The 24,897-nt window shown below is 42.4% G+C and overlaps 1 protein-coding gene across 2 annotated transcripts in view; it reads right to left on the reverse strand.

Moving 5' to 3' along the window:
- LOC140194001 (peptidyl-prolyl cis-trans isomerase FKBP1B) overlaps positions 1-2,478 on the reverse strand; it is a 31,379-nt gene extending 28,901 nt beyond the window's left edge. Inside the window, exons 1-2 of one of the 2 annotated variants that reach the window (XM_072251298.1) lie at positions 2,307-2,477; positions 1,651-1,698 (exon numbers count right to left, since the gene is read on the reverse strand). In XM_072251298.1, the coding sequence (XP_072107399.1) occupies positions 1,651-1,698; positions 2,307-2,343 (85 nt within the window). In that variant the 5' untranslated portion in view covers positions 2,344-2,477. Of the gene's footprint in view, positions 1-1,650; positions 1,699-2,306 lie in introns of both variants that reach the window. The other variant, XM_072251299.1, reaches the window with a different exon arrangement.
- Positions 2,479-24,897: the final 22,419 nt, after the last annotated feature.

Below are 24,897 nucleotides of genomic sequence, written 5' to 3' on the forward strand. Positions count from 1 at the left end.
ATTTCAGGTAATTGAACTTTGTTCATAAAATCATTACTGCATCAATTGAAAAACATAAGATACTAATAATTTGAATTATTTAGTTATTTATATCTGTAACATCAATAATTTCTTCTGTATCTATTTAAGAGGAGGTCTCATTTCTTGCCTCTCTAGTCAACTGCTCCAGGGACTCTTCCAGCCATTCTAAAATGGGGAACAGACTTTTGATGGAAGTTTACTAGCAAAATAATTTGGACTAAGTAAGACAGCAATTCTCAGTTTTACAGCTAAAAACAAAGCAGTAGCTTGCCCAATGAGACAATTGTTCAAAACTAAATGACAAAGCACTTCCAAGATTAATAATTTATCTCTGAAAAAGTGGGATGCTTCAAACATGCTGAAAAGATCTCTTTTGTCAAATATCAAACCCAATGTTTATTCCAAGAGGCAATGCACAAGATTGCAATGCACCCTGCAGACGCATTAAACAGTGTACGTATATTTAGTGACACTGTTAGCCAAGCGTCACTTGCAAAACCATTACCATTGTGTCAAATCACAGACAAGAGAAAATCTGCAGATGCTGGAAATCCAAGTTACCCACACCAATTTTAATTCCACTTCCCATTCCCATATGTCAGTCCACGGCCTCCTCTACCGCCACGATGAGGCCACACTCGGGTTGGAGGAGCAACAGCTTACATTCTGTCTGTGTAACCACCAACCTGATGGCATGAACATTGATTTCTCAAAATTATGGTAAAGCCACTCCCCTTCACCGTTCCCCATTCCCTATTTCCTTCTCTCACCTTAACTCCTTACCTGCCCATCTCCTGCCTCTGGTGTTCCTCCCCCTTCCTTTTCTTCCATGTCCTTCTGTCCTCTACTACCATATACTCCCTTCTCCAGGCCTTTATCTTTTTCACCAATTGACTTCCCGGCTCTTTACTTCACCCCTCTCTCTTCCCGGTTTCACCGATCACCTGCAATCTTCTACTTCTTCCTCCCCTCCCCCCAACCTTCTTACTCTGACTTCTCATCTTTTTTTCTCCAATCCTGATGAAGGGTCTCAGTCCGAAACATCGACTGTTTACTCTTTTCCTTAGATGCTGCCTGGCCTGCCGAGTTCCTCCAGCATTTTGTTACCACTGTGTCAAATAGTTACTTAAATAATTCATCTGGAGATTCTACTGATTAATTACAGTTTTTCTACATTTATCAGTTTAGTAGCAGTTGGGGCTCACAGATTATGTATCTACAAATAAGACCTTTCCTTCATGAACTTTTCTCCTTTTGTTTTGCATCAGCCCAAGACATGCACTATCTGCTCCTGGGACTTTGCCAGTATTCTGCAATCAGCACTCAAAAACCACACAGGGGCAGCTGACAGCAGTTCTTCCTGTAGTCTACTCTTCCTCCCTGGAGAAAAGGACTTGGCTATGTCTCAGCATTTTGCCATGGCGACATGGCCAACATAAAAAAAAGACTTCCGTGTGGGAGAGGCTGCAAATTTGGGAGCAGATCCTGGCATTCTTCATTAAACTAGGTTGGGGTTCCATAAACACCACCATAGATGCCATCTTCAGAAAGCTGCAATGCCCATTACTGCCCACTGGTGACATTCTTTTTAGTATCAAATTTAGGTGTATCATTCATAGAATACATTACCTATATAGTGAACAACGCATGTCTGTCCTTTTTTTGGAAATGTCCTGCCTAAAAAAAAGATTATAATTAGTACATTTTTATGATTAGCACTTATTATATATGAAATTTTACCAATGATTTGAAATAGATTGCTCAACAATTAAATATATTCAGATGTATAACATTGCAAATGTAGGACAGTCCAATATTTTAATGATATTAGCTTTAGAACATAGTGCTTAAACGCACCAACTTTCAGGATTAGTTCCCAAAACGTATCCTCGTTTCGTAGTAAGCATAAGGTTTTAGATTCTACGCCTACTTGGCTTTGATCTTTCAAGGATTTGACTGCTGTAGTAACTAAACTTTACATACGTCTTTGAGCACACGCTCTGTTAAATCAGTACAAAAAACATGCCGGATCGTTTCCTCTTTCCTCGATACTAACTGAACAAATTGTTCAAGTGAAAATCGAAGTAGAGTGAAATCCCGCAGTCCCTCCGTTATCTGTCCCTTACAGTACAGTACTGGCCTTTAAGCAGCTGTCAGCAAATGCCATTTAAAAATCCACACACTGCATTGCTACCAAATTTGTCTAGACTGCTAAGACTGCTACAATGCTAACACAAAACATAACCCAACTAACACAATAAATATCCTTTGTAAAGAAGAATTACCGTCTCCTGGCGATATTGTCTCGATTTCAACGCCCATTCTTAAACGATGATAATTTAAAAAATAGATATATGTATCTTTCCACAAGGAAATTGCCAAAATCTCCACTAAAAACGACAGCAGCCTCTCTTCTCCCTTACACCCAGCGTGGCTGGAAATACGTACCAGCCGAGCCCAGCCTGTCAATGAGCGCGTGACGTCGTCTCTGTACGTCAATCATTCGGAACCCACCCAGTTCCCACGCGGGATTGGAAGGTTGGTGGGTTCTGTGCACCAATCAGCAGCGAGGCAACGGAGACCGGCTCTTTTCACCCCTCCCCCATCTTCCCGCTGAGCAGGTTTCTGTGGTTTCCACTGCCGACGCGGGGTTAGGTTGAAGTTGCAGTCTGGCACGGCTATCGAATGGAGAATGGATTTATTTTAAACTTATGGAATATTGCTGAGAGTTTTGCAAGGCTACGGAATATTCTTCGTAATAAAGTAGAATGTGGAGCCAGATAGAGAAAGAGAAATGTAATAATTTAGTTCGCACACAGTACCGCTCCCTCTGGTTATTACGGAGATAAACTTGGATCCCTGCCACAGGCAAAGCATTCCAATCACATCACTAACAATGTGTGCTATACAGTACACAAAATACTTAGGGGCACTTCTTTGTTGTACTACTTCTTTATTTCTGTTTTTAGAAAAGTACAGGACTTGTTCAGGTGACATCAATACCTCTTGTCAGACATTCTCTCGGGATTGAGGATAACTTCCTCATTGTTCTGTAGGTGAGGTAGTTAAAGAGGCCAATGTGTGAAAGTCCAGGTTCTTCCTTTCGGGAGGGGCAGGCGGTCGGGGATAAGTGTGTAAGAGTTCTGGTCCTTCTACTGAATGTGCAAAGAGATTCCCAGAACCCATGGGGATATTGTACTTCCGCAGGGAAGCTTTGCGTATAGCTCCCCCCCACCTCACTACCACATCGCATCGCCCCCGTCTGCCTGGTAATCTCCTCCCACAGCAGAACTTGGAAAAGAGCGCCTGTTGTCATGCAAACAACCAGAAGGATGTGACAGCACTGGGGAGAGTATACATGAGATCGATAAAGAGATTGCATAGCCTGGAAAATTTTAGTGAAGGGTTGTTTTTTTCTCAGAAATAAGGACGAATGAGTAAGGTATAACTGCAGTGTAAAACCATGAGGACTGGATAGGAAGATTTGACTTCTGGCTCAGAATTTAATTTCCTGAACATCAGGTAATGACCCCACCTTCCTTCACCATTCCCCATCCCCTTTTCCGTTCTCACCTTATCTCCTTGCTTGCACATCGCCTCCCTCTGGTGCTCCTCCTCCATTTCTTTCTTCCATGGCCTTCTGTCCTCTCCTATCAGACTCTCCCTTCTCCAGCCCTGTATCTTTTTCACCAATCAACTTCCCAGCTCTTTACTTCATCCCTCTTCCTCACAGTTTCACCTATCAACTTGTGCTTCTCCCTCCCCGCCCACCACCTTCTAAATCTACTCATCTTTTTTTCTTCAGTCCTATCGTAGGGTCTTGTCCCGAAACGTTGACTGTACTCTTTTCCATAGGAGCTGCAGGGCCTGTTAAGTTCCTCCAGCATTTTGTGTGTGTGTGTTGCTTTAATTTACCTTAAATTACTGAAAGATTAGGACGGGGAGTTGATTTCTTATTGCTCATCTAAAGTAGGATAGGGTCTGACTGGAACACTGAAAGAAACAACTCTCATAACATATTAAAAAACTTTGGGGAGTATCTGATTAATCCTTTGGCTATATTACTGCAGATTACAACAATTTTAAGCTAAAGTATGCTTCTATGAATTGATTAGTTAAATCCAATTCTGTGTGTATCTAGTTATCCATAAATTGCCCACAGTGAACCGAATGATCTACTTCTAAGTATTGTGATACCATTTTGAGAAGAGGCTTTATATCACTTAACACTATAGCTCATAATATATAAATAAATATTTTAATAGAATTTGCTGACTGACAATGATGTGCATTAATTAGTCATGTATGAATTTGTTGGCACATGGCCAAGTGGTTAAGCCATTGGACTAGCAACCTAAAGGTCGTGAGTTCGAGCCCCAGCCAAGGGAACATGTTGTGTCCTTAAGAGGGAGTTAGATATGGCCCTTGTGGCTAAGGGGATCAGGGGGTATGGAGGGAAGGCTGGTGCAGGGTTCTGAGTTGGATGATCAGCCATGATCATACTGAATGGCGGTGCAGGCTCGAAGGGCCGAATAGCCTACTCCTGCACCTATTTTCTATGTTTCTATGTTTAAGACTATTGGATGCCTTTACTTACTTGTGAATTTTTGTCAAAGGCACTTTTTGCATACAAATAAGAGTATATTTAGCAAACAGTAACTAAAACAGAAAGACATTTAATGATAATCAAAGTGTCAGGAATGCCGTCTGAATCAGGGTGTCATGGAACTCAATATCCATTCTAGAAAAAGTACCTAAGTGTCTTATTTTAATTAATTTATTTAGCAATACAGCATGGCCACTAGCCATTCCAGCCCATTTGGTCAGCCTCAACGAATTACGTCCATGTGACCAATTAACCAACTATCCAGTACATCTTTGAAACTTAGGAGGAAACTGGAGCACCCCATACAATTGCGTGGAGAACATATAAACCCCTTACAGACAGTAGCAGGATTGAACCTAGGTTTTTGACGTTGTACATGAGGTATGCTAACTGCTAGTTACTGTGCCAAATTTTTCATTGCAGTACTAAAGGAATACTGCTTTGTTGGAGTTACCATCATTTGAATGAGACATTTAACTTTCTAGCTTATTCCTATTTCAGTAGGCTTATCATAAATGCAATATGTAATTTTCTTGACAGTCTTTTATTATGAGAATGTTTCATGATTGAAGAAAGGAAGAAGAAAACTGATAAATGGATAAGAGAAGGTGATGTCATTGGCAGAAGCAAATTCAAATAGTTTATGAACTATCTTCTCCTCGATAAGGTAATGGCTACATTGAATGTATCAAAGATGAGCAAGATGGCTTGTCAGAAAGGTAATGAAAATCATTACAGAAAATGTTCAGGCAAACACACCTTGTTTAAATGACTAGGAAGCCCACACAATTCCCACTTCATGTCTCTGAGGAGGTGGCTCATTCAGTCAGTGCTTCTGACCCATTTTTCATGCAGTAGGCTTAAAGTTTAGAGATGGAGAAAGTACTTTTCATGAAAAATTTAAAACTTTAAATCAATTACAAAAGACTATAAAACATGGGTCAATCGGGTCTGCTCCTCCATTTCATCAAGACTGATCCATTTCCCCCTCAACCCCAATCTCCTCCCGTCTCCCTGTGACCTTTCATGCCCTGACTAATCAAGAACTTGCATTTTACTTCTCCTCATTGCACAATCTGTTCTGGTTTTGAGGCTGTTGATCACGTCAACAATGACATTTCGTCACAACCCTACACTTGTGAGAACTGAGGAAAAGCATCGAGGCCAGATTAATGGTGGGAGGACAACAGATAGAAGAGATAATGAAGAATTATTTCAAATTGCATCTACTACTTGGACACACTCTACATATGAATTAAAGGAGAGCTTCAAAGTGGGATCTGGACAAAATGAAGCACTTGTCATGTGTGGGCTGTATTCAAGGTAGGGTGCAATGGTAGCTTTGGGACTAGTTCCCCAGAGGCTGAGTTAGCTACTAAACGTAGAGGGAATGCAGTGTTTTGCTCTGTAGAGCCAGGGCCACTCTCCTGGGCAGCAGCGTTCCCAATGATCTATTAGAAGAAAAAAATGTTGGCCTGGTATCTGAACAATGTCATAATGACAACAGGGATTACAAGGGGCAAACTGAGTTTGTATGTTCTAACTGTGAGCTTCCACTGTACTATTCAGAAATTGGTTAGTAGTTGAGATGTCACGGATGAGTCCCTGAGTATGATAATATAAGCGTGCAATATTTTCAGGCAAGAAAGAATGAGCTGTACGCCCTTTGAGAATCCAACCACCCAAAGGCCTGCTCGGCAGGGGAACCTACCAGGTACAAAGAAGTGGTCAGTGCCCACAGAGGGAATACGCCAAACTCTAAACTATACCTTGTTTATGATTCAGTCCTCGATGCACTTGTCCTTGACTTCACTCCATAGCACACCTTTAGGACCAGCCTCACCAATGACCTGAGCAAGAAGGATTCTAAAAAAAGCCATATGCCAACCGAGAAACAACTCGACCTTGAACACAGACACTTCATTGTAATCCTAAAACATGACTGAGAACTTCAGTATCAAATTCATAACCTTATCTCACACATCTGGAAAGAGAAGCCCATCCCTGATAATGTGAGTTGCTCTTAACTGTGACCATCAAAATAAGAGAAACTCTGACTGGGCAGAAGTATTTAGCTGGTGTCTAACACAGGGAAAATACAGTTGAAATCCACAGTCACAGCCATGGGTAACTCAGTAAGCAACATCATTTTAGGACATTTAAAAAATGTTTTGATCCTCAAAATTGGTGGCGCTGGACTGCAGACTCAGGTCACAAGTGCAGTTTCCCTTTAAGAAAAAGGAAACGCAGAAAGTGTGCTGGGCTGCATGTAAGATTGATATAAAGATTCATGAGACCACTGCTCCCTTCTGTCGTCTTGGAAAATGTACAGTCTCTGGAAAATAAAATTGAAGACATCAAAGCAAGGTTGCAGTATCAGAGGGACATCAGGGACTGTTGTGTGCTTTGCTTTACGGAAACATGGCTCACTCATTTCAGATGCAGTGCTGTAGCTGAGGGCTTCATCATCCACCACAAAGACTGAACTGCTGAGTTTTGTAAAGATAGCAGAGGTGGAGTGTGTTTCATGATAAATCCATTGTGGTGCATAGATGTGTTTCATGTGGTGCATAGTGTGTTTCATGATAAACCCATTGTAGTGCATAAATGTGGGGGTTCTGTCTCAGTTCTGCACACCCAGTTGGGAATATCTAACGCTCAAATGTTGTCCATTTTATCTGCTGAGAGAGTTTTCTGCCATGATCCTGGTTGCAGTATACATTCTACTATCAGGCAAGCACTGGAGGAGCTGAACACCTTGATCAACAGTCAAGAAACAGCACACCCTGATGACTTCCTGATCATTGTGGGGGATTTCAACCAGGGCAGCTTGAGGAAGTCTCAGACCATTTGCTACCAATATGTCACATTTGGAACTAGAGGAGCTAACACACTTGACTACTGTTACACCACCAACAAGAACACTTACTGTGTGATCCCATGCCCACCCTTTGGTAAGTTCAATCAACTAGCTGTACTTCCACTTCCAGTGTAATGGCAGTGACTGAGGGCCCCAGTACCAATGATGAGGACCCCGAAGGTATGGTGAAGGGAGTTGGTGGACTGAACAATATTCAGGGATTCATCTTTGTATCTGAAGATGAATCCCTGAAGTTGTCACTGACTTCATCAAGACCTGTGTGGATGGGTGTGTGCCTTCAAGAACATACCAAGAGCCGTAGGTGAACCAGGAGATTCATAGTCTGCTGAGATCTAGATCTGTGGCATTCAAGATTGGTGGTCCAGAACTGTATAAGAAGTCTAGGTACAACCAATAGAAGATTATTTTAAGAGTGAAAAAGCAATTCTGATTAAAGTTGGAGATGGAATCAGATGCACATCAGCTCTGGTAGCGCTTGCTGACCATCACAAGGCAAAATGTAACATCATGAATGGCTGTGATGCTTCACTCCCAGATAATCTCAATGCCTTTTATGCGCACTTTGAAAGGGAGAGTAAAACTACACCTGCGAGAATCCCTGCTGCATCTGAGCACTCTGTGATCTCTGTCTCAGAGACGGACATCTGAACATCTTTCAAGAGGGTGAACCCTCGTAAAGCATCAGGCTCAGGTGGTGTACCTGGTCGGGCACTGAAACCCTGTGCCAACCAGCTGGTGGGAGTGCTCAGGGATACCTCTTACTGCTACAGTTGGAGGTTCCTGCCAGCTTCCGAAGGACGACAATCATACCAGTGCCCAATTAGAGCAGAGTGAGCTGCCTCCACAATATTGCCCGGTTGCACTCACATCTATTGTGATGAAGTGCTTTGAAAAATTGGTCATGGCCTATGGAGGCGGGGTGAAGTCAAGATGGCACTAAACGGTGACTATTTTGCTTGCATCTTCGGAAACAGCTCTATTTCTATCGTTGAGATTTCCTTTTTTTCCCTTTTCCGGGTATGGGGGGCAGGGGGGGGCGGGGTTCTTTTGAAGACTCTGACCTGGAGTTACACTCTGACTTTGGCTCTTTGCAGGAATGGGACCCGCTCTCAGGGCCTCACGACCGGCAGCTTTTCAATATCCCAAGGATGTGGCCCGGAAAGTGAGCGTGTCTTCAGAGTTCTGGGGTGTCATGGCTCTGGGGACATGTTGATTCTAGGCCAGTGCCCCTGATTGAAATGTCGCGGGAGAACACGGAACATCGGGAGCAGCGGGGTAGCTGCCGGGGATCGTGAGCCCGGAGAGCTGCGCCTTTTGGGAGCTCAGAAAAAGCGACACAACAGACTTTTAACATCGTAAATCAGTGAGTTGTTTGTTATGTCTCCCCTCTCGCTATGAAACGAGGACACCTCTTTTTCACTTATTAGGGAGAGAGAGAGAGAAAGCCTGTGGTATGTCAAAATATGAGGTGAATGAGTAGATTTTGGGGTACTGCGAGTCTGTGTCTTTATCGATGCTGTGCTGCATGCTTGAGTGCTCGGTGGAGGGTGCTGATTTTTTTTGCAGGTGGGAGTGGGGTCATTGCCTTGCTGCTGCTTGTGTGTGGCAGGGGGCTTTGGGGTTCTAACATCTTAACTGTCATTCATTCTTTGGGCACTCCTCTGTTTTCATGGATGTCTGCAAAGAAAAAGAATTTCAGAATGTATATTGTGTATATTTCTCTGACATTAAATGTACCTATTGAAATCTATTGAATCAACTCCTGTCTAAGCAAGGACATGGACCTACTGCAGTTTAGCTATCACCACAATGGGTCTACAACAGATTCACTCTCACTGGTTCTCTGCTCAGCTTTGGATCACCAGAACAATAGCAATACCTATGCCAGGCTTCTGCTTATTGATTACAGCTCAGCTTATGACACCATAATACCATCAGTGCAAATCAACAAGCTACAAAACCTGGGCCTCTGTACCTCCCTCTGCTACTGAATCCTTGACTTCCTCATTGGGAGGCCATAGTCAGTACGGATTGGAAATAATATCTCCTCCTCACAGACAATCACCTCAAGGATTTGTGCTTAGCCCACTGCTCAAATCTCTGAACTCATGACTATGTGGCTAGCACGGCTCAAATGCCATCTATAAGTTTCCTGATGACAGAACTATTGTTTGCAGAATTTCAGATGGTGATGAGAAAGAATACAGGAGTGAGGTAGATCAGCTGGGTGAGTGGTGTCACTGAAGTCAGTCAGACAAAGGAAATGGTCATCACAAAGGGAAGTAGAGTGAACACGTACCAATCCTCATTAAGAGATCAGCAGTGGAAAGGGTAAGCAGTTTTAAGTTCTCTGAAGATTTAGCTCGGGCCCAACACATTGATGCAATTACAAAGAAAGCATGATCGAGGCTATTTTTTTTTGAGCAGATTTGGTTTGTCACCAAAGACTCCAGCAAATTTCTACAGATGTACCCTGGAATGCATTCGAACTGGTTGCATCACCATCTGGTATGGAGGGACCATGGCATAGGATCGTAAAAAAGATGCAAACTCAGCCCAGCTCCATCATGCACACTAGATTTCCCAACATTGACAACATCTGCTAAAGATGATGCCTCAAAAAGATGGCATCCATCATTAAGGACCCATTCACTCAGTTCTCAGGACATACCCTCTTCTCATTTCTACCATCAGGGAGGAAATACAGGAGTGTGGTGACACACATTAAGCAATTTAGGAACAGTTTCTTCCTGTCACTAATTTTTTGTGTCACTTTTTGCACTATTTAAAGTATTAATTTATATATATCTTACTGAATTTATGTTTTAAAATTATGAATTGCAATGTACTGTTGCTGCAGAACAACAAATTTCACAGCATATGGCAGTGATATTAAACCAGGTACTGATTCTGAGTGTAAGTTATTGCTTATTGCTGGGCTTCCCCTCAAACATCTGCGCCAGTGGCCAAAGATCTGTTCCTCACTTTGGGACGTGGGTTCTGTCTATTCAGAAGCACAATGTGAATGATCCCCTTCCTTTCAATCCCAAAGGAAATGCAGGCTGCAGTATCAACTGCTATACATGGTTATTATAGGGGAATTTGATTTCATTATTCATGAGGACCTTAGTGAATTTAATTGCTAACAGTAATTGATCGCCATCTTATTTCTGCCTTGTGATCACATCGAAGTAGTGATCTTAATCAAAAGTTCCACCTCCACACATGGTGATGTCAAGCAAGGCAACATCATCTCTCCCACATTTTAAAATCTGTCTTAGCAGAATCCTGTACCGCAATAAATTCCTGCTAGAAAGGCATTAACACCTGTTCAACTTTCAGCAACTCCATTTCAGAATCAAAGTCATTCCAACCTTAGTATTGCTGATGATATTTGCGTATATACACATTCAAATGTCAAGCTCTAAGTCATTATTGACTCATTTACCAAAAGATACAAGCAAATGGATCTTAACTTCCACCAAAGAAAAATCCTCTGTCCCAGCTGTGAAAAGCTACCCTGTGAGAATTAAATCCTAAATAAATATATGGTGATGAAATATATCATCTCTTGCACGAGAAGAGACTTGGATCTGCTCCAATTTACCTACCAGCGCAGCAGGTCCACAGCAGATGAAATTTCGTGGCTCTTCACTCAACCCTGGAACAACTGGACAGTAAAGATGTATACATCAAGATGGTCTTTATCAACTACAGTTTGGCATTCAGTACTTTCAGCTCCTCAAAGCTAATCAATGAACTTTAAGATCTGGGTCTCAATACCTCCTTGTGCAATTGGAACTTCAATTTCCTCACTTGCAGACCCTGGTCATTTCGGATTCAGCACAAGTGTGCCACAGGGCAGTGTGTTTAGCCTCCTGCTCTACTTACTTTACATTTATGTGTGACTATGCACAGCTCCAATGGCGTACTTAAGTCTGCTGACGAAACCGTTGTCATAGGCTGAACCAAAGGTTAGATTAGATTAGATTATGAGGACAGGCATTCCTCTTTTATTGTCATTTAGTAATGGATGCATTAAGAAATGATACAATGTTCCTCCAGAATGATATCACAGAAACACAAGACAAACCAAGACTAAAATAAACTGACAAAAACCACATAATTATGGCATATAGTTACAACAGTGCAAAGCAATACCGTAATTTGATAAAAAACAGACCATGGACGCGGTAAAAAAAAGTCTCAAAGTCTCTCAAAAGTCCCATCATCTCACGCAGACGGTAGAAGGAAGAGAAACTCTCTTCCAGCCATGAACCTCCAGCGCCGCAAACTTGCCAATGCAGCACCCTGAAAGCACCCGACCACAGCCGACTCTTGAGTCCGTCCAAAAACTTCGAGCCTCCGACCAGTCCTCTGACACCGAGCACCAAGCACCATCTCTGCCGAGCACTTCAACCCCGGCCCCAGCAACAGACAATAGGCAAAGCCGAGGATTTGGGGTCTTCTCCTCCAGAGATTCTCAATTGCACAGTAGCAACGGCAGTGAAGCAGGCATTTCAGAAGATTCTCCAGGTATTCCTCTTTGCTTCTCACGTCTGTCTCCATCAAATCAGGATTGTGCATGGTACCTACTTAACAAATACGACATCATTTTGGATTGGCCATGCGCACTGCGTTGCGCTGCCATCTTCTCCTCCCCTCCCATGGTGAGGAATCAGCATTTAGGAAGGCGACTGAAAATCTGGATGAGTGGTGCCACCACAACAACCTCTTACTCAATAGCAGCAAGACAAAGGAGTGGATTATTGACTTCAGGAGGAGACCAGAGTTCCATGAGTCAGTTACAAACCAGAGAAAATCTGTAGGCCAGGCAGCAACTATGGAAAAGAGTAGAGTCAATGTTTCAGGCCGAGACCCTTTAGTGGGACTGGAGGAAACAAAGATGAGGAGTCAGAGGGAGAAACAAACGTGATAGTGAAACCAGGTGGGGGGGGGCCATTATTGAAAGTTTGAGAAATCGATGTTCACGTCATCAGGTTGGAGCTACTCAGATGGAACATAAGGTGTTGCTGCTGCAAGCTGAGTGTGGCCTCATCGCGACACAAGAGGAGGCCGTATCACCGGTATTTTTCATTATTCACAAAGTCTCACTGTACGCTGATGATCTGCTATTTATTTCTAATGTTGAGACTTCATTACCCCATGCGCTTTCTTTACTCTCCTGTTTTAGCCAGTTCTCAGGTTATAAATTAAACCTACATAAAAGTGAACTTTTCCCTTTGAATAATTTGATACCAACAAATTTTAATCCTCTTAAAATTGAAAGAAACCAATTTACCTACTTAGGTGTAACAATTACTAAAAACTATAAGCGTCTATTTAAAGAAAATTTTCTTACCCTATTGAATCACGTAAAAAGGATACTATCAAATTGGTCGCCTCTTTCGTTATCGCTGATTGGCCAAATTAACTCTATTAAAATGAATATATTACCTAAATTTATATATCTTTTTCAGGCATTGCCTGTTTTTATTCCTAAATCTTCCTTTGATTCTCTTGACTATTATATCTTCTTATGTATGGAAGAATAAGCAGATGGGGAGCAGAAGATGGCGGCGCGACGCAGCGCGTACGGCTGCTCCAAAATGATATCGTATTTGTTAAGTAGAGGCCGTGCACAATCCTGATTTGATAGAGACAGATGTGAGAAGCAAAGAGGAACATCTGGAGAAACTAATGAAATGCCCGCTTCGCTGCTGCTGCTACTGTGCGATCGAGAATCTCCGGAGGGGAAGGCCCCAAATCATTGGCTTTGCCTATTGCCTTTTGCTGGGGACCAGGGTCAAAGTGTTTGGCAGAGATGGTGCTCGGTCCTTGGTGTCAGAGGGCTGGTCAGAGGCTCGAAGTTTTCGGACGGATTCGAGAGTCAGCTGCGGTCGGGTGCTTCCAGGGTGCTGCATCAGCAAGTTTGCGGCGCTGGAGGTTCATGGCAGGGAGAGTTCTTTTTCTTCCTTCTACCGTCTGCGTGAGATGATGGGACTTTTGAGAGATTTTGAGACATTTTTTTACCGTGCCCATGGTCTGTTCTTTATCAAATTATGGTATTGCTTTGCACTGTTGTAACTATATGTTATAATTATGTGGTTTTTGTCAGTTTTTCAGTCTTGATTTGTCTTGTGTTTCTGTGATATCATTCTGAAGGAGCATTGTATCATTTCTTAATGCATGCATTAATAAATGACAGTAAAAGAGTACTGCGTGTCCTCATAATCTAATTTAATATAGATTAAATAAAATTCATCTTCAGAAAGATAAAAAGAATGGAGGATTAGCCTTACCAAAGTTTAGATTTTAATATTGGGCAGTTAATATAAGAAATCTTGCATTTTGGTTATATTACGTTAATCGTGAGGATTGCCTGATGTGGGTTTTTTTTAGAAGCTAACTCTGTTAATAAATTTTCTATTATTTCTCTTCTTGGATCCTCACTCCCTTTGTCTCTGAGTAAGTTAACTGATAATCTGGTAGTTAAGCATACTATGAGAATTTGGATACAATTCCGAAAATACTTCAGCTTATTGAGATTTTCTCTTTTGGGTCTCATTTTTTCTAATTTTTTTTTAAACCCCCTATGATTGATGTGGCTTTTAAAGAATGGGATAGATTAGGTACTAACTCCTTTCAGGACTTGTTTGTAGAGGGAAGTCTCTTTTCGTTTGAACAACTGTCCACTAAATATAGTTTACCCAAAACTCATTTTTTTCGATACCTAAAAATAAGAGATTTTTTACGGTCTCGAATAAGTACATTTCTCTAAAAGTCCTGATAAGAATCGACTAGATGTAATTTTAAATTTGAAACCTTTTTATAATGGATCTATATTTAATACTTATAATATGCTTTTGGGAATGAGAAGTGTTCCTTTAGATAAAATTAAAAATCTTTGAGAACTAGATTTACAGACTTCAATTTCTGAGGAAACTTGGAATCAAATTTTTAAATTGGTTAACACTTCATCATTATGTGCCGGCCACTCCCTCCTACAATTTAAAGTGGTCCATAGGGCCCATATGACCAAGGATAAGTTGTTTCATTTTTATATAGATATATCTCCGTATTGTGATAAATGTAATAATGGAGAAGCTTCACTCATTCATATGCTCTGGACATGCCTGAGTCTTGGAAAATATTGGAATGCAGTATTTCAAACTTTCTCGATACTTTTCAAAGTAAACTTTAAGCCTTGACCGCTTTATTTGTTATTGTTTGAGGAAAGGATATTATGTTGGAGCCATCTGATTTGCACATTTTGGCTTTTATGTCTCTTATGGTCAGAAGGACGCTCTTGCTTAAATGGAAAGATGTGGCCCCTCCTATTCACGCTCAATGGTTACGTGATGTGATGTCATGTTTAAATTTAGAGAAGATTTGATGTGCAATCTCTGAATCTAGCCAAGACTTTCAATCATTGTGGGGACCTTTTTTGAATTACTTTCAAAACCTCTGATTTTCTGTTAAAGCACAGATGATGACTCAATTTTTTTTGCCTTTTTTCTTTACTAATCAGCTTTGGTCTTGGTAGTGGGTTAGATTTTTTTTACATAATAAAATTACTGTATTTCAATGTTATGAATTAATTAATCTGTATGGATATAGAGTAAGGAGTCTTTATATGCGATTTCATATAATGTATTGATATTTTTTTTCTTGGACTCTGTATTCTTATATGTAAAACTAATAATAAAAATATTGGAAAGGAAGAGGAGGCTGTAGATTGACATTTCGGAATGGGAATGGGAAGTGGAATTAAAATGGTTGGCTGCTGGGAGATCCCGCTTTTTCTGGCAGACGAAGTGTAGATGCTCTGTGAGAAACAGCCATGAACCAAATCTCACTGGGGAATCAGAGATGGAGAGGGCCAGCAACTTTATATTCCTCAGGGTTACCATTTCAAAGAACCTGACCTGGGGCCAGAAAGTAAGTACAATTACAAAGAAAGCAAGACAGTCCCTCTAGTTCCTTACTTCTGCATGACATGTAAAACTTTGACAAACTTCTATAGGTATGTGATGGAGAGTATATTGACTGGTTGCATCACAGCCTAGTATGGAAACAACAATGCCTTTGAGTGGAAAATCCGACAAAAAGTAGCGGGAAATGGCCCAGTCCATCGCGGGTATAGCCCTCCCCAACCGTGAGCACATCTACATGGAGCGTTGGTGCATCATCAGGGACTCTCACCACCCACGACATGCTCTGTTCTCACTGCTGCCATCAGGAAAAAGGTACAGGAGCCTCAGGACCAACAATGCCAGATTCAGGAACAGCAGTCAGGCTCTTGAATGAAAGGGGATAACTTCACTCAACTTCACTTGTCCCATCACTACTCATGGACTCACTTTCAAGGACTCTTCATCTCATGTTCTCGATAATTTTCTGCTTATTTATTTATTATTATTATTATTTATTTTTACAATTGCACAGTTTATTGACTTTTGCACACTGGTTGTCCACCCTGTTGGAGCGGTCTTTCATTGATTCTATTTTGGTGATTGTATATATTGAGTATGTCTGAAAAAAAATTAATCTCAGGGTTGGATGTGGTGACATATGTATTTGGATAATAAATTTACTTTGAACTTTCAACCTCCTTTATTTCACTAGCACAGTCAAGAGCTAATTGAGAAAAAGAGTGTTTGGACATCAAGTCCTTAAATCAGGCATGTAGCTGATGGTCTACAGAACAACAGTGGTCCCTGTCCTCCTGTAAGCCTCTGAGTCATGCACTACCTGCAGCAAGAAGCTTAAAGCTTTGGTGGAGTAGGTAGGTGGGTGGGGACACCAATGCTGTTCTCCACAAAGTCCTCCAAATTCATTGAAAGGATAAATAAACCAATGTCAAATTCCACTGCCATGCCAAAATCCTCAGCACTGAAGGCTCAGTTAGTTCTGATAGACAGGACATCAGATTTAAGTGTCCAACATCAAACTGCTCATACAGGCAATTCTTACAAACCCTATTAAGACAAAATATAAGGTGGACAAAAATGTCCTCAGAGCCTTCTTGAACAAAAAGTAAAAATTTCCTTAATCCTCATCCACCTGCTCAAAACGGAGAAAGAATATTCCTAGAGACCACCCAGAAGACCAGAATAAGTGTGCATCACCTCACATACAAAACAATCCAATCAAATATCTCAGCAGATCCTCTAAATACCACACCGACCTCATCAGGCACCGTTAAGAGCCATAAAAAGTACTTTATAAAAGGTAAATAATTTTTTTTTGAATCTGGGTCAATAGCACAGATCCTCTAATGTCTCAGGAGACTCACTGCAAACTTCATAGTTAGATATTGACATTAATCATGTAGACTTTTAAAATGCAGGTTGCAAGAGAGTTCACACTGCAATTTTCAGAGACAGAAAACTACTGTTTTACATCTTACAGATCATTGTATGCATTATCACAATAGTTGCAACTGTTCTGCTGCGACTTTTCTGCTTCACCCAGATACATTTCCATGATGCACACTGTTTTTAGTAAGGGCATGTAATATACAAAAATACAACTAATAATTTGGCCTATGCTGGCCAAAATACCAGTTCTTAAGGGTTTAGCTGCTGAGGCTCAGCTTTCTGTGGAAACACTGTTCAATGAAGTCCAGGGAGGTGCATCCAGGGTTGTTTTTAAATGTATGTCTCCAAATGTAAGCTTGCTCTATATCTGACCCTCTCTTTCCCCAACACCCTACACAATATCCAGCTGTCTCTTTCACATCCACAGAATCTTTTGTCTGCACCCCTAACTTTTAAATTCCTGATTACCGCTATGCTTTTCTTCTCTCCATTTCCCTTCTGACTCAGTGCTGGATCTGATCCCTGTGATGCCTTTCCTCAATATTATCCAAGTTGAAGGGAATGGCCACTCTGAACTATCTCTCTGTTCCTTTTTTCCTCTCCTGATAGTTACGCAGCTACCTGCCTCTTGCAATATTGGGGTAACTTCCTCCCTGTAGCTCTTACCTATCACCTCCTCATGTCCTGTATTAATACAACTGTGAAGTCCGCAATATAGCTTAACCCAAAGCTCCAGTTTATCTCTGATTGATTGTGCATGATAAGTCACCTTGAATTCAAAAATGCACTGGCACAAGAATTTTGTGCATGGTAAGTTTAATTGCATTTCTCAATTAACAATTACATTTATTTAGTTGAACAGTGATACTATACAATTGTAAACAATGGGAACTGGTAGGTCAGGTAGGCCCATTGTCTTTGCATGTTGCTGCCCCACTGAACTTGTGTCCTCATACCTCGATTCCATTCCATCCCCTGTGTTTCAATCCTTTCCCACCCACATCTGAGACATTTCTCATGCTCTTGATCTCCTCACTAACTTTCAATTTCCTGGCCCTTACGCCTTATTTTCACCATGGATGTCCAGTTCCAATACAATTCTACCCCCCATTAAGAAGGCCTTATGGTTCTTCACTTCTTTCTCAATAGAAGATCCAACCAGTTCCACTCTACTGCCACTCTCCACCATCTGACAGTACGGATCCTCACGTTCAACAATTTTTCTGACGCCTCCTTTCACTTTCTCCAGACTCAAGGGGTAGCCATGGGTACCTGCATGGGCCCCAGTTATGTCTGTCTTTTCTTTGGCTATGTAGAACAGTCCATGTTCCAACCCTTCCCTCATAAAGTTCCTCAACTCTTCATGCACCTATGCTAAGCTCATCAATTTCATAAACTTTGCCTCCAATTTCCACCCTGCCCTTAATTTCACTTGGTCTATTTCTGACACATCCCTCCACTTTCACAATCTCTTTATCCCCATTTCCTGCAACAAACTGTTGACCGACATCTTTTATAAACCTACCGATTCCCATGGCTATATTGACTATACCTTTTCCCAACTCCTTCCATCCTGTCTCCTGTAAAAGTGCTATTCCCTTTTCTCAGTTCCTTTGTCTCTGCTGTATTTGTTTCCAGGATGAGGCTTTCCCTTCTAAGACATCAGAGATGACCTCCTTCTTTAAAGAACAGGGTTACCTCCCTCCATTGTTGATGCTGCCCTCATCTGCATCTCCATTTCCTATACATCTGTGTTAACCCCATCCTTCCTGCCACCTTAACCGGATAGAGTTCCTCTTATCCCTACCTACCACCCATGAGCCTCTGCACCCATCACATTATTCTCTGCAACTTCAGCTACATCTAAAGGGCTCCTAACGCCAAACACATCTTTACCCATCCCCACCCCATTCTGCTTTCCACAGGGATGGCTCCCTCCATGATTCCCTTGGCCATTAGTCCTCCTCACGAATCTCCCTCCTGGCACTTATCCCTGAAAGTGGCCAAGGTGCTACACCCACCTTTCATCTCCTCCCTCACCTCCATTCAGGGGCCCAAACAGGCCTTCCAGATGAGGCAACACGTCACCTGTGGATCTTCTGGGGTTGTCTAATACGTCTGGTGCTCCTAATGTGGCCTCCTCTACATTGGTGAGACCCATTGTAAGTTGGGGGACCGCTGTGTTGAGCACCTCCACTCCATCTGCCAAAAGCGTAACTAACCGGTGAGCAAACATTTAAATTCCCATTCCCATTCCCATTCTGACATGTCAGTCCATGGCCTCCTCTTGTGTAAGGTGAGGCCACCCTCAGGGTGGAGAAGTAGCACCTTGTGTTCCTTCTTGGTAACCTCCAACATGATGGCATGAGTATTGATTTCTCCTTCCAGTAACAAATATTTTCTCTCCCCCTCCCCTCCTCTTCTATTCTCCACTCTGGCCTTTTGTCTCTTCTCACCTGCCTATCACCCCCACTCCCCACCCCCCGGGTCCTCTCCTCCTTCCCTTTCTCCAATGGTCCTCTCTTCTCTCCTATCAGATTCCTTCTTTTCCAGCCCTTTACCTTTTCCACCCACCTGGCTTCACCTAACACCTTCTGTCTAGCCTCCTTCCCCTCCCCACACCTTTTTATTCTGGTGTCTTCCCCCTTCTTTTCCAGTCATGAGGAAGTATCTCAGCCTAAAACGTCCATTGTTTGTTCATTTCCAAAGGTGCTGCCTGACCTGCTGAGTTCCTCCAGCATTTTGTGTGTGTTGCTTTGGATTTCCAGCATCTGCAGAATTTCTCATGTTAATGCAGACTGATGATGGTTACACTACAACTTCTTTCTTTTTCACTCTTATTTTGCTCACAGGATAACATTAGCCAACAGAAGAATTTCTTGATGATTTTATACCCAGTTATCTGCCAACTCCAGTATCTGCATTATGCAAATTTAATTGCATCCTTCTCTTCCAACTTTCACCCATTCCCTGAAAATATATTCAAAATGTGTGTATTCAGAACAGCTGCCACCACTCCAAATGCTTTCTACAGCTTCCAGCATGTCATATCCTCCTCCTCTTTCTCCAGAACTGAAGTACATTATATTTAATCATCTGCCAAAAAGTAAAGGAAAAATCTTGCCCATACATAATCTTCCAGATTCCCAGTGGTACCAATTAGGATAGTTGCCAGCTTTTAGTTTTGTATTTTTACGGCATTCTAAAGGAAGTTGACTACCATATATGCTGGTGTATAAAATGATATTTAAGGCTGAATATGGGAAAATGGGATTGTCAGATGCTGAAGATTATGTCCTCTATGCCTTAGGATTGATGAAATTCACACTACAATTCTGTGAACAACACATTGAACCTGGAGGAGGCAATTAAGGAGGTCCTTTGTGAATACTTTGCTTGTTGCCGATTAAAGGGAGACTCTTATTCAGGTATGGCAACTGAATGTCTCTTTTTCTTGAAGGTGATCATGATTACACTGGTGCTTATGTCTCCTGGCATGTGAATTTGTCTGAAGTTGTTCTTTACTGCCCAGCTATACAATTGCAGCAGGTAAAGTGTTCTGTGTGTTTTTGTTGTTCTTCAGTTTCTTATCATAATACCAGAAGACATCCAAGCAGAATTAGGCTCTCTGCCCATCAAATCTGCTGTACCATTCTATCACGGCTGATTTATTGTCCTTCTCAACCCCCTTCTCCCTGCAGCCTTTGAAGCCCTTACTAATCCAGAATCTATCAAACCTGCTTTAACTATACCCAATGACTTGGCCTCCACAGCCATCAGACCCTTTGGCTAAAGAAATTCCTCCTCATCTCTGTTCTAAAGGGACATCTTTGTCTTCTGAGGCTGTGCCCTCTGGTCAAAGACTCCCCCACTGTAGAAAACATCCTCTCCATATCCACCCTATCTAGGCCTTCCAATATTTGATAGGGTTCAGTAAAATTCTCCTCATTCTTCCAAACTCCAGCGAGTACAGGTCCAGAGCCATCAAACCCTTTCATTCCTTGGATCATTCTCATGAACGTCCTCTGGACCATCTCCAATGCCTGCACGTCATTACTTAGATAAGGGGCCCAAAACTGCTCACAATACTCCAAGTGCAGCCTGACTAATACATGAAAAAGCCTCAGAATTACTAATTTTGGAGTGCAAGTAAGACCTGCTGAGCTCTTTGAACATTTTGTATGTGTTCACATAGTAGGTGAAGGAGAATCCTATGTACTTCAGATATATTAAGAGCAAAAGGATAACATGGAACAAAATTGGTCCTCTGGAAGTCAGACTGTTAACCTCTGCGTGGAGCCGAAAGAGTTGGGGAAATCCTAAACAGATTTTTACATCTATATTTACTTGAGAGGTGGACACGGAGTCTATAGAAGTGAGGCAATGCAGCAGTGGGGTCATGGACCTTATACATGTTACAGAGGAGGAGGTGTGGTGACAAGAGACCTAGGCAAGGATGGTTAGGACCCAAGTCCTGGAGTATCCAAGACTAGAATAGAGACATACTATGAGACTGAAACTAGATGTTAGACAAGAATCCAAAGTTGAACTGATGATTAAGCACCCAACTTTTAATATTAAAATCCTGGTGCAAAAATTTAGCCGCCAATTCGTGGAGTGTGCCTGAATTGTTGAAGGAGCTGTGCCAGCTATCCATATTCTGGAGAGTTTGAGCATCTAAACCCTAGAGTCTGTTGCAGTTGGGTGCATGTTGTAACAGGACCCCCTCCCCTATGGTCGATTCCTGACGCCCCCGGATGTTTGGAGAGACGATGATAGTAGCCATGGATGAGTGCTGGATCCAAGATGCCCCCTTCCGGAACCCAGCATAGCTGCTTGGGTCTGAACCCTCCCCATCCCACGAGGAACTGCCAAACACCCTGAGCAGTTTGTGAATCCAGAATTCTTTTTACGGTGAAGACTTGCTCCCCATCAACACACTGGGTGGCAGCAAGACTGATGGTGGTGGGGCTAGAGGGCTGGTATTTACAGGTTTTAATACGGGAAGGTGGAATTGATCTGGGGGGTCTTGGGGAGCTGTAAGATGTAGGCCACTGGGTTTTCTTCCTTAAGAACTTTGAAGGATCCAATGAACTTGGGCAGCACCTTCCCAGACTCTACCTGCAGAAGCAATTCCTAAGTAGACAGCCAGATCTGTTTCCCAGGCTGCAAAGCTGGTCCCCGTCTTCTCTTGTAGTTAGCTTTTATTTCAACCTTTGGGGTAGAGGCCAGCAAAATCTCCCTTGCTCTCGTCCATTTTTCCCTGTAGCATCAGATGAGATTTTTGGCCACAGGAACCCCAATCTCAGCCACCTGCTCAGGAAAGAGTGACAGAGAATACCCAAAATGGCATTTGAACAGGGAAATCCCATGTGCAGAATGCTACAAGGTGTTGTGGGTGACTTCTTCTCAAATCAAATGGTTGCACCACTCTTCTGGTTTTTATGAGGCCAGGCATCTTAATTCCATCTGTTCACCCGCTCCACCTGGTTGTTGGACTGCAGGTGCAGTGCAGAGGAAAGCTTCTCTGTTGCCCCATCAGTTTACACAATGCTCTCCAAAAATGTGACATGATTGAGGACCATGACCTGACACAATGCCCACCAGAAATCCATAGACCTTGAAGACCTGATGTAGGACAATTACAGCTGTTTCCACCACAGATAGTAGTTTGTTCAAGGCAATGAATTTGCAGGCCTTTGAAAAATGAACTACAATTACCATAATGATGGTCTTCTAGTTGGAAGGTGGAAGATCTGTGAAAAAGTCTACGCAGATGTGTTCCCCTGTCAGGAACAGGTAGAGGGTGAAGGAGCCTTTGAGGTTAGTCTCAATTGTACTGTGACGTATTAGACCTAGGGGAGAATGCTTAGGGCTCAAGGGCTGGAGTATCCGAGACTAGAAATGAAACACGATGCAAGACTGAAACGAAGGCAGGGTTCTAATCTAGACACCAGACAAGAATCCAAAGTTGAGCTGACAATTGAGCACCGAACCTCAGTTCAGGTGCTCATTAAATGATAAAATCCAGGTGCCAAAACATGGCTGCCAGTTAGCAGGGCGGGCCCGAGTCTTTAAAGGAGCCACACCAGCTGTCCATATTCCAGAGAATTAGAGTGTCTAAACCCCGGAGATTGGCGTGGTTGCGTGTGTGTCATAACAGGTGTTTGCTGTCTTGTATTATTAAATCCCTGGGCAGCGAGGACCAAGAAGGTATGGAAAAGGGAAGCACAGGAGCACCTACAGGACTGCTTTGAATTGGTGGACTGGACTGTATTCAGGGATTCATCTTCGAACCTGGATGAGTATGCTGCAGTTGTTACCAACTTCATTAAAACCTGTGTGGATGAGCGTGTGCCCACAAAGACTTACTGTACATTCCCAAATCAAAATCCGTGGATGAAGCAGGAGCTACGTCGTCTGCTGAAGGCTAGATCTGTGGCATTCAAGTCTGGCAACCCAGGCCTGTAACAGAAAACCAGGTATGATTTGCAGAAGGGTATTTCAAGGGTGAAGAGACAATTTTGAACGAGGTTGGAGGCAACATCGGATGCACAGCAACTCTGGTAGGGTCTGCAAGATATTACTTCCCACAAAGCGAAACCCAATAGCATGAATGGCAGCGATGCTTCACTACCAGATGAACTCAACGCCTTCTATGCACGCTTTGAAAGGGAGAACACAACTACAGTTGTGAAGATCCTTGCTGCACCTGATGACCCTGTGATTTCCATCTCAGAGGCCGATGTTAGACTGTCTTTAAAGAGACTGTCTTTAAAGGTGAAGTTCCCACTTGCTTCAAAAAGGCAACAATTATACCAGTGCCTAAGACTTAATGACTGCCTTAATGACTATCGCTCAGTAACACTCACATCGACAGTGATGAAATACTTTGAGAGATTGGTCATGACTAGACTGAACTCCTGCCTTAGCAAAGACATGGACCCATTGCAATTTGCCTATCGCCACAACAGGTCAATGGCAGACACAATCTCAATGGCTCTCCACATGATCTTAGACCACCTGGACAATACAAACACCTATGTCAGGATGCTGTTCATCGATTATAGCTCAGCACTTAATACCATCATTCCCACAATCCTGATTCAGAAGTTGCAGAAACTGGGTCCCTGTACCTCCCTTTGCAATTGGATCCTCGACTTCCTAACTGGAAGACCACCGTCTGTGCAGATTGGTGATAACATATCCTCCTTGCTGACGATAAACACTGGCGCACTTCAGGAGTGTGTGCTTAGCCCACTGCTCTACTCTCTATATACACATGACTGTGTGGCTAGGCATAGCTCAAATACTATCTATAAATTTGCTGACGATACAACCATTGTTGATAAAATCTCAGGTGGTGATGAGAGGGCGTACAGGAGAGAGATATGCCAACTAGTGGAATGGTACCACAGCAACAACCTGGCACTCAATGTCAGTAAAACGAAAGAGCTGATTGTGGACTTCAGGAAGGGTAAGATGAAGGAACACATACCAATCCTCATAGAGGGATCAGAGAGTGAGCAGTTTCAAGTTCCTGGGTGTCAAGATGTCTGAGGATTTAACCTGGTCCCAACATATCGATATAGTTATAAAGAAGGCAAGACAGCAGCTATACTTTATTAGAAGTTTGAAGAGATTTGGCATGTCAACAAATACATTCAAATACAGGGGGTGATTGATAAGTTCATGGCCTAAGGTAGGAAGAGTCAATTTTCGAAAACCTAGCACATTTATTTTTCAACATAGTCCCCTCCTATATTTATACAATTAATCCAACGGTCGTGGAGCATACAGATCCTTTCTTTGTAGAAGTCGGTGTCTTGGACCTCCAGAAAGTGGTCCACAGCAGGGGTAATTGATAAGATTGTGGCCTAAGGTAGAAGGAGATGAGTTATACAGCTTACATTACATGCACGTGCCATTCAACTCTTTAAATGATTATGCAGAAAGTTTGAGATTAATAACTTATCTCCTTCTACCTTAGGCTACGAACATCAATCACCCCTGCTGTGGACCACTTTCTGGAGGTCCAAGACGCCAACTTGTACAAAGAAAGGATC

Source organism: Mobula birostris, chromosome 2, assembly GCF_030028105.1.
Source record: "Mobula birostris isolate sMobBir1 chromosome 2, sMobBir1.hap1, whole genome shotgun sequence".
NCBI lineage: Eukaryota > Metazoa > Chordata > Chondrichthyes > Myliobatiformes > Myliobatidae > Mobula > Mobula birostris.